Below are 11,055 nucleotides of genomic sequence, written 5' to 3'. Positions count from 1 at the left end.
TTATGTAGTCGAGTTTTTACATAAAATGTAAAATTTATAAAATAAAATATTTTTATTTGATTTAGAACCCCTTATAAATCAATTATTAACACTAAATGATTGATACGGTTTAACAGAATAAATACTTATTGATATAAATATTGACGCAAATGAACACTGATACAATTAGTAGGAAGATCGGGATTTAAATGTTTGAATCATAAATCAGGTGATACATTTTTTCGCAATAAATTTCTTATAGAAACATAACATTAAATTAATTATTAATTTAATAATATTACACATTCAGCGTTTTTCGCATAATATTACGTTTCAAGATCAGTTAGTAATAGACATGTGATTAAAAAACAGATACAGGTGGGCAATGTATAAAATTTACACAATTAAATATAATTCCGCTCAATGACTAAAACGTCAATAATTGTTTATTCTGATGATTACGTTTGCTTTTTTCTTTGGTTACTGTTAAAAAATCGACTGTATTAAAACATCTCGTACGGAACGGCGCTGTAATTAACATTATGTGACTATAATAACGTTTTTTTTCTATTTAAATTTAATCAGACCAATACGAGCCTAAAGCACAAACAATACATGATAATACAGTTAAATTTAGAATTAAATTACATAGTATGTTTATAAATGAGCCAATTATTTCGCACTTGCGTAAGCTTATTCATTCGCTTGATCTTTTATAATCGTAGTTTTCTTTTTCATTATTATTAATGTAAATAGTGTTCTCTTGTCATTTTTGCCTCTCATGAATTACAGTAATATTTTTTCATGTCAGTAATTTTTCTCAAAGAAGAAAATGTTTATTTAATTGCACTCCTTATGTTTTTTATTCCGCACGTCTTAAAATAATTTGTTACATATCTAAGTGCTAACAGAAATAACAATGTTAAATTATCATAATTTTACAGCATTGAAACAATTGTTCTAATGATATTTTTACTTTTTATTTACCATTTTCCGGAATATAAAAATTTTATAAAGTTAACAAACGTTATATTATATGCGATACAATTGCAGGTTTGGCAAAGAGAGAAAGAACCAGCCAAGTTACTTTTTTCAAATATAAGGAAATCAATATACATTTATATATCAAATACAATGCATTATTTAACAAATTTTATTCTCAATAATTTTGCTATATTATCTATATTCTATAATATGAAATGTTTTTTGCAAGTAATCATAAAGTAATTAATAATTTTTCTCCTTTTATTATTTGTTTATATATTTACTACTAGAAAAATCACTCAAGAAAATGAATGGTTGGTTCTTAGAACCACACCTACAGTTGTTATTAATAAAACTTTATTTATATTATATATGTATTGCATGATATACAATCCACATTTAAAATTTATATGATATTTATAATTCATTATTTACAAGAGTCACGTTATGTATAATTAATTAAAATATTCTTACAATAAACTCTAAAAAGTAAATCAAACAATAATGCACTTGCCATAAAAAAATTCAACATCTGACCGATCGAGCTATATGCACATTCTGACAAGTTAAATGGATGGCAAGAGGTCCCTTGGACTTGAGCTGACTGTTTCTTGCGCGTGACCGCGTTTCTGAGCACAAGTATGACATGTATGAGTTTACCTCTTCGAGGTAATAATGGCACTTGACACTTGCATACGTATCCTATTACAACGTGTAACACTGAAGAAGATACACTCCTAGAAGAACCCGTCAAACGCGACATAAATATAAACTTTGTAGCTCTAAAGTTTTCTCTTTAAATTTTTGCTAATATTGTCCGAAATTCATGAAAATTCTAAATTTTATCACAGTGTAGTTCCCTTCGTTTGAATCGCGATTATAAATCGCGAGATATGACAAAAAATGTAAGAATATGATAAAATGCGACTGTAATGTAATCTGTATATCACGTAGTGTATGAGAGAAGTATAAATAAATGCAGGTGTCGCCAATTATCTCGTATAAGAGATCATTATGTCCTATTACAATTTCCTGCTAGGTAGTTAAAGATGTGAATATTAAATAGAAGTCCCTTATACTTTGTTTTTGCATTAAAAATCGTTATCCCAACCGGAAGTATCATCGAGTGGTGGTGGATCAGTATCAGCCGGATAGGCGTCGAAATTTGTAGTGTCTACAGCATTTTGAACTCGTGGAAGTATTGGTGGCTCCAGAGTTCTCGTTTTCAAACCTTCCCAATTAAAGCCATCAAACCATCTGCAATTAATTAAAAAAATTAATTCGTAAAAATTAAGTGTTTCAATATTTATTCGTATCTTTAAAATGCTAAGAAATATATTTACTTGTGCTTCTGTATTTCACTGATGCCGCCTCTTTGATAGCCAAGACGTTCCGCTGGATTATCCCTGAAAACAGAGGAATCTGTATCGTTTGAGAGATACAAACGTTTAACATGGCGGTACACCGCTATGCTAAATATTTATCAAAGAATATGGGATGCACTAATACATAAAGCGTATCACAATTTACCTGCAAAGTTTCTTGATAAGCGCCGTTGCATTTCGCGTGATGGACCTGGGAAATTCTATAGCGTCGATTCCTTTTAAGATAATGTTGTACGTCTTCATTGGATCAGCGCCGGTAAAAGGAGGCGTACCCGTAAGTAATTCGAACATGAGAACGCCAAGGGACCAGTAATCGGCGCTTATATCATGACCTTTATTTAAAATGACTTCCGGTGCCACGTACTCCGGCGTACCACAAAAGGTCCACGTCTTCCTTCCGTTATCCAACCGTTTAGCAAAGCCGAAATCCACAAGTTTAACGTATCTAAAAAAAAATTATAAGACGAAATGTAAATCGCTGACAATGTGGGTATGGAGATTTGTCGATGTATTGAAAATAACAAAATATCAGTGTGTTTGTAAATTCCTTAATCTTTTTGAAACAATACATCATTATAACACATAGACGAACGTATCCTTACCCTTGATTATCCAAAAGTAAGTTTTCCGGTTTAAGATCTCGATAAATGATATTTCTGGAGTGCAGATAATCGAATGCTTCCACGACGCATGCAGTATAAAAGCGCGTAGTACCATCGTCGAAGTGTCCCTTGTCCCTGAGAACGGTCCATAACTCGCCACCCAAGCAGGCTTCCATTAGCATGTAGAGATACTTTCTGTCTTTGAAGGTCTTGAAAAGTTTGACTACAAAATCGCAATCCGCTTCGCTCATGATCCTCTTTTCCGACATAATGTGCTGTTGCTGTCGCGTCTCGACAATCTGCGCCTTCTTCATTTGCTTCAGAGCGAACGACCGTGTGCTGTCTCCGGCAATTTGAACTAATTCAACTCTTCCGAAACCACCCACGCCGAGAGTCGCAATGGTCCGAAGGTCTTGTAACCGTACATCCCGGAATTCCTCGTTTAGTCTAAAGAAATCGCGAGATTTCAATATAACACAAATCAGCTTTCTATAGAAAGTTAAATACATGTTTACAAATCGCAAATAAGTTTATTCTCCTCGCTGCTATTTGCATTCAGTTTACTGATAGTATCGGTAACTTTTATCAAGGTTATCAGCAAACTGATATATTTGTTTTTGTTTTGACATAACGTATCTATTCTGTTTTTATTGGTAAACTTACTTGGAGTGTATGGTTTATTGTCCGATCCTAATGCTAAGCGTGGAACATAATTATTACATACAATAACGAGTGTAATATATACAGCTCAGTTTATATCAATCTATCTAGAATACTTATCTATATCTCATCTAATTATCAATATCTAATTAGCTGAATCTAATTTTTATACAGTTAACAAAAGGTATAGTCACCTCCTACGTTCCACCAACTCGTCCCTGTATCGCGTTCGAATTTCGTCCAAGGATGAGATTAATTGATTAAACGTTTCGCGGTCTATTACCAAACAGCTCACTCCTTCTGGATCGTCAGCGATAATATTAGCAGTTCTGAGATCATCTCTATAAGAATATGAAATAAATTAACATATATTTGTATTAATCTTGCTGAATTTATAGTGCGCGTTTTTTTTAATATTTTATCGAAAAACATTGACACAAGATAAATTTACTGAAAGTGAGTTACAAAGTGATGTTGATTTTTAATCCTTTGGCAACAAGAGAGAATATCACACGAAAGTTGAAAATGATAATATTAATTACACTCACCCTTGCAGAGCCTTCTCGCCGAAGAAGTCGCCCTTTCTTAAAGTTCTAATGTACTTCTCGTCCGTTGTGTCGGGCTGCTTTATTGTTACGCGTACTTGTCCCCTACTGATGATGAAGAATGTATCCCCCCTCGCGCCTTGCCTTACTATATAATCCCCATTGTTGTAAAACGTCTGTAAAATTAATCACAATTATATAATCTAGATATAGCAAAAGTATATGTATAGCAAAAAAAAGAAATATATATCTTGTCAACTCGTACCTCCTCTAAGACGTCCGAAATTTTTATTAGAGTTTCCTCGGGCAGGTTTTTGAAAATTGGCACGCTGAAACGTTAAACCACACGTCAGTTCTAAAGTATACAACGTAAGACTATTTCAATTACAAGTTTTCACTAGGCTATTACAAGTTTTTATTAGACTTGCGAATAGGTTATTACGCGCAATGCTATCATTTCTCTTGACGAGAAATCGCTATAATTCCCAATCGCAGATATTACGCAAGGAAATAAAATATTATCCGGATAACAAAATATTGACGCGTTACATTATTCGATTGGATACACGAAAGTACGTGAATTCGCATGGAATAATCTTTTAATAGTGTCTTATTAAAATAATTTGCGATAATTTTGCTGCAAACTGGATCGTTAAGTACACGCTGGGTGACATTCGTATTTTACCATCTGTCGCGTTAAAATTATTACCACCACTATTCTTCGTGACAATTATGTCAATCATGTCACATAAAAATATGAAAATCGATTACACAGAGCCGCATTATCGATCATTAAAATAACATCCGCGTGATTAATAGGCGAGTTTTGCACGTCGGAATAAAAGAAAGAGTTACCTGGCCTTATCAGAAACGTGACTTTCATAAATGCAGTTGAAAAATTTTCCAAATCGATCGTTGCCGTATCTTGAAGGATGAAGTTGCAGATATTTTGTACAATGCAAACGCGGGACTTTACATTGCTATTGCAACGGCAATGAAAAGTAAAATCTGCTATTGAAGGAATATTCAACAATTCCGAGAGTGTGAAAAGACTAAAATAACGATATGATTTTTGTCAAAAAAGTAGTGTTAGTTTAAAATCTAAACAATTGTACCGCGAATTTTTGTTCAAGATAATATCTATATCAAAAGACAACGATCAAAATTTATCAGGATAGGAGAGCATTCATTTACTCAGGTCAGCATTTGACAATGTCAGGTCGACGTCCATCAGGATGATGAAAGAAAGAAGAAGTTATCGCTGGATTACCTCTTTAAGAAGTCCGTGTATTCGGCCTGCCTCGAGAGGCCGGTCCTCATCATAATGGTTTGGAAGCATGGCCGGTCGATGGCCCATAATTGGCAATCAGTCGCAGCAGTGATCGTCGCTGTCCTCTTGCAATTGTAAAGAATCGCGAGCTCACCCAGCACCTTGCCGTGTTGCAACGTGCTCAGATATTTACCGTCCCTCGACACCTCGACCTTACCCTCTGGAAAAGAATTTCAATCAGGGATCAGAGATATCTCTCTTGTCGTACGATGACTGAGAATGTTATTGACACGAATTTCATATCATTTAAATACCGAGGGATCTGCAATCGTTTATCTCAAGAATTCGTCAATTTAATATTACATTTTGATTTTATCGTTTTCTTTTTCGCACGTCGATTTTATCATCTTGATTTTATCGTTTTATATCGTATCCGTTTACGCAAAAATGCCATTTGAGCGTTTTGATCGCGTTTCCACTTTATTTGCGAAAAATTTAACGATTATTATTAAAATTGTTGAATTTTCTCATTCGGCTTCTGTAATTACTAGGGAAGACTGAAGTTATATTGCTCTCAAATGCATGTTATTCAGCAGACCGGAACAAAATTCTGGGACGGAAAAGTCGGCAGTCTATCCTCTCTCCAAAACCAGTATTAAGATTAATTAGTATTAAAATTACTTGGGTGTTAAAATTAATTCGTATCCTAAGAGTTGAGCCAGCCGTCGAGTACAGCGATCGGCGTGCTCGATGAAACTGGAAACTGACACGTAAAACGGTAGGCTCTTATCAAGATACGTCGACGGACTGTGTCTCAGAAATGTTCCAACTCACGCTTGATTTCTTTGCCATCTGGAACACGTTTCGAATATTAATAATAAATTTTTCACGCGCAAGTCCGGTGACATACTCCTGACGGTCCACTGACATTTCTAAATCGATCAAGTGACCGTCGTTATTTTTTCCGTGCGCGCTCAGTGCCCCCTTTTTTTTTCATCGAGAGAACCCGACGACGCCCCGAGAGGGAGTGAAATTACCTCGAATAGCGTTAAGGGCCAGTTTCACAAACGTCGGTTAACTGCTAACCGAAGGTTAATTGATCCGCTGTCTCTTCTTAAATAATAAGATGAAAAAAGATAGGGAGTCGACTGAACCCTAGTTAACAGTTAACCGATGTTTGTGAAACTGGCCCTAAGTCACGACAATCATAGACTGCTATGCAATTACATGCCGCTTCGAGATCATGTTATATTCTCCGCTAACATCTTTCTCATTTATATTCGACGCTTGGCGATTTGTAGTCCTTTTCGTTTGAAAAGCATTACCTCCCCACATTTCCATCTTGGGATCTCTGTTTTTTAATCAGGAAATTATTAAAATCGCGGCCGCGAGTCGCGAGGACGTCCTATGGGAATCGTTGTCGCATGTATAACAACGTAATGACTTTCAATAACTTAAGTTCTCATAATCTGCGTTGAAGATGTGAGATGTAACCGTTATATCGTATCTTTCCTTCCAAGTAGAATACACGAATTAACACTTTGACAAGCGTAAATTACGTTCTATAAATGCAACTTTAATCGCGCGATCTGACATGATTTTACAACGCGACATCACGCATCCTTGCGCGCCAATCGCGAGGGCAATGCGACTCTCCTTCGCGAAGCGATCCACGACGGCGCTAATGAGTTGAATCAATTGAAGGAGGATCTATGCGGATTACGCAAGTCCTCCCTTTTCTTTCCCTCTGTTTTTTTTTTTTTAATTAATTGCCGTATCGTCCGCCGGGGACTCGATCGAGCTCGACATTGCGACAGGACAGTCCACGGCCGCGCCATTGTCCCGCGAGCGTTGCTTTCACTTCCTCGGCGCGTAACGCCTAAGTGCGAGTCACACTAAAGGACCTCGGACCGGTTCCGTTACTCGATCCGTGACTCGCGCGAGATGGATCGTGTCTTTCCCCATCGACGTTTAACCGGCGCAGTTAAGCGGCGGCTATTAATAAGCACGCGCGTCGGCATGCTCCCGACACGCGGAGAATGCCCCGGCGCGATGTCCCATTTGATTCCGCTCCGCGCGCATTCGCCAGCGGCAGTTTCCCTTTGAGACAACGCGTCGGCGCATGGCGGTCCTGCGGCCCATGCGCGCGTTATGAATGAGTCACGAGATACAGTTGGACCTCCGTGTTCTTAACTCGTCGGTGGACCGAGCGCGATTTCTCTATTCTACGGGGCCTCCGCTATTTCCTCGCCGCGGCCGCGGTGTCTACTGTCCGGGAATCAATTCTCTCCTTTGCGTCACGTGTATCGACAGAAATCATCAAGATCGAGGGATAAACCCGAGGGGGGAAACCGTTGACCAAAGTCTTGTACAGCAATGCCAAGTGGACATTACTTTATCTTATTATATCTTTACAATGCCCCAACGAGGCCTAATGCCCAAAAAATGCCTAGTAATGCCCGGAAATCTGTACACCACAATGCCCTCAGCATTGCTCTTTTTTTCTATTATCCCACAGTCGACGCGCGTACGATTCAATAAATATTACGCGTATACGATTCAGCGCGTATCTCACGTTTTCACCGGATAATGGAACTTGCGACGGTAGTCGGTTGATCGTCGATCTACAAACCGGGAAGAAAGTCTCGTCGGAAAAGCCCCTCGGGAGGGCCTTTAAGGAAAAGTACATTTGTTCGGCCGCGAGACGAGAAGGAAACCATTCTCATGGAAGTAGGTCAATATGTTGCCTGTTTTACAGAGTCCATTCTTGTTAGTGCACATTCGCGAAGTTGCACGAATTTGCATATGCGATAAGAGCACATATAATAGAGGCTGATACGATCGCTTCTGTATTAACGATTGCACGCCCTAAATTCACAACAATGGGCCCCCAAGATGTGCGAACTCGCGTGTTACTTCGACGATGACTATCGCGGGGATACGTGTCGGTCGGTTTAATTACGGCTAAAGCCCACTTTAGGCAATCTATAATTACGTACGAAAATTAGCTACATGCAATAATGTTCGCTAACAAGTTTCGACGTTTTATCTGTTTTTTTTTTTAATGCGACCGTACACCGGTTCGCAGACGTCTGACGTATACTATGAAATTTTTTACAATGTTAATTATGTTTCCCTCCGAACGTTCACAATATGAAATGCATTTGTCAAACTAATTATTCTTTTATAAAACGCTTGTGGTGTGTGAACTGTGTTTTACATGCTTTTACATTAATTTTTACCTACAAAATTGCACAGCAATGTCTAAATTTTCTAATAAGTAATTTTCGTAACGAAAAATAAGTGAATAATGTAGAATTCTTATTTTTAATGTTATATGTATTTTGTATTTTATATGTAAAAAGTATCGTGCGCATTTAATAATATTGCATTGCAGGCAATAATAAAACCGAATTAAATTATAAAAAATAAAACTGATCGAGCGAACTCGAACGTCGCCAGCGAAGTACAATCAAAATGTACGCGCTCGCCGCGCTCGTTGCTTGTGGTGGTTAAGTTTCGGTAGTTATAGGTACACGTGGCCGCATGCTCAACTTTAACTTGCAAATTTCTCAAAAACGAGGGCCCATCCACTCTAACCCTTCGACACTTTTCATAGACTCGGTATCCTCCTTCGAGTGGACTGTGTCTCGTCTCGAAATCGATTTCGCAATTCTTGCCAACTTCTCGTAAGATTTCGTTCTTGATAGAGGCGCGACGTTCCCATAAAATTCAACGGGTATGAAAATGCCGGAAAACTGTGTTATAAAATCGCTTGTCCAGAATGCGTAACTGCAAGAAAGCCTGCAGAACTTGGAAAATGTCGATAGTGCTCGCGTGCGCGTATCGCCATTACGAACTTTGGAAAGTGTGCATAATTGCGGTGCTAACGAAGAACAATCGCGGGGATTTTGATGATTTTGAATCGCGTGCGGCGAAACGATCGTAGGATGCCGGCGATTGAGCCGCACATAGTTCAACAATCGGTTACGAAAGTTCCTTGCAATCACAAAACGTGATACTAGATTAAATAAGCAGAGGTAAAGAGACTCGGGGTAAGATTTACGAGCTACGAATACGCGACGCGTAGCGGTTGCTGTCCCGTTTGAAGAGTCAAATGTTACAAATATTTAATAACCATTCCCGTTTCTCGCAAGATTACCGCTAAATATCAATAAATGCAGGCTCGGCGCGAGCACCTTGGATTATTTATCGCCCACGTCATCCTAGAAGTTACAAAAATTAATTCGACAAATAACGTCTCCCTCGTTAATGTCAGTTATCTTGCGTAAAACGTATTGTGCGCTCTCTCCTTCTCTCTGCCTCTCTCGTGTGCGACTCGCACAATGGAAAAACCTTTCGATCCGACGCGGACGCCACGAGAATAGAAACGTCCGAGTTTGAATGCCGCTTCGAGAATCGGAGCCGAACATCAGCAAAGTCATACCTCCCCTTGCATGACTGTTCCGTTTAATCTTCGCGGATAACGCGCGTCGCTATTCACATAGCGTATAGATAATTATGTAACTACGCTGCGAAAGTCGAGAGAGCTGTCCTTCGCACGCGCCTTTATCACTTTCGCGAGAAACAAAATGACCAGCCGGCCGATCGGTTGCGAAAGAAGGAAACAATAAAACTCGCGCGCGTTCTCTCGCGGCGGAGGCTCCGCTTGTATCAAGGCGCGGATGTTCCTGACGTGTCGTATCGTTTCGCCAAAACAACTGATTATGCGAATCGTTTGTTTAGCAAATATTCAACATCGCGCCGAGCACATTTTATAAGCCGCGAATCGTCGATCTCCGATGACTGCATCGTATTTATAATTCAGCGACAGCGTTGTCGCGCTGTCGGCTATATAAATCAAGATATCGAAAAAATTGCAATAGCAAAAGTACGTTTCTCTATCGTCATCGTGGATCCCTCGTGAGTTACATTTTTTTAATTATTTCTTCAAAATATTTTTACTACACGGGGGGAATTTTCTCTTAAGGGGTTACAACACTCTAGAGCTCCCCAAAAAAGAAGCCAATTTTCGGTGATTTTTTTCAGGAATATAATAAACGTAAATAAAAGTCTGTTTAATCCGTGTTATTCTCTATGCATTGAAGTGTAAAAAGAATTTTTTAGAAATTTTCCTTCTACAATAGTTAGAGGTGGATCGCCAGTGAGTGAAAAACCAACAATAATGGATTATATCGACGGTAACTGGCAAAATGTATTTTAATTAATTCACGACGTTTCGACCAGTAATACTGGTCCTTCTCAAGTGTCACCAATTAACGTCGTGAATTAATTAAAATACATTTTGCCAGTTACCGTCGATATAATCCATTATTGTTGGTTTTCCTTCTACAATTATCAGTAAAATGTATGGTGAAATTAAAAAAAATTCTCATAAAGCCCTTCGAAATGCCGTGTTGTCTTACAATTACATGATTTTCGGGATAAATTTCAAGAAAGAAATCTCTTCGCGTACCAGATAATAGTCTTACTGCCGTCTCTTATACTCTTCTAGAATTAATAATAAATATTTAAAGATTCATATTGTAAAACTATCAGATAGCACACGTAAGTTCGATCGTAATAAAATTTACAATAAAAATTGTATATGCACGAGAGATATATCCATA

At 38.0% G+C, this 11,055-nt stretch overlaps 1 protein-coding gene across 4 annotated transcripts in view; it reads right to left on the bottom strand.

Annotated features, from left to right (window-relative positions):
* Nucleotides 1-1,371: 1,371 nt before the first annotated feature.
* LOC105562546 (cGMP-dependent protein kinase, isozyme 2 forms cD4/T1/T3A/T3B) overlaps nucleotides 1,372-11,055 on the bottom strand; it is a 46,681-nt gene continuing 36,997 nt past the window's right edge. For all 4 annotated transcript variants that reach the window (XM_012013482.1, XM_012013483.1, XM_012013481.1 and 1 more), the window contains 8 exons: nucleotides 5,426-5,645; nucleotides 4,421-4,484; nucleotides 4,159-4,331; nucleotides 3,805-3,951; nucleotides 2,951-3,397; nucleotides 2,494-2,793; nucleotides 2,307-2,369; nucleotides 1,372-2,220 (listed from right to left, as the gene is read on the bottom strand). In XM_012013482.1, coding sequence (XP_011868872.1) covers nucleotides 2,055-2,220; nucleotides 2,307-2,369; nucleotides 2,494-2,793; nucleotides 2,951-3,397; nucleotides 3,805-3,951; nucleotides 4,159-4,331; nucleotides 4,421-4,484; nucleotides 5,426-5,645 — 1,580 coding nt within the window. In that variant the 3' untranslated portion in view covers nucleotides 1,372-2,054. The remainder of the gene's footprint in view (nucleotides 2,221-2,306; nucleotides 2,370-2,493; nucleotides 2,794-2,950; nucleotides 3,398-3,804; nucleotides 3,952-4,158; nucleotides 4,332-4,420; nucleotides 4,485-5,425; nucleotides 5,646-11,055) is intronic.

This window comes from Vollenhovia emeryi, unplaced genomic scaffold (assembly GCF_000949405.1).
Source record: "Vollenhovia emeryi isolate VEMERY1.0 unplaced genomic scaffold, V.emery_V1.0 DF939186.1, whole genome shotgun sequence".
NCBI classification, from domain to species: domain Eukaryota; kingdom Metazoa; phylum Arthropoda; class Insecta; order Hymenoptera; family Formicidae; genus Vollenhovia; species Vollenhovia emeryi.
The sequence above is the reverse complement of the archived record's forward strand: the minus strand, read 5'-3'. Positions and strand labels throughout refer to the sequence as shown.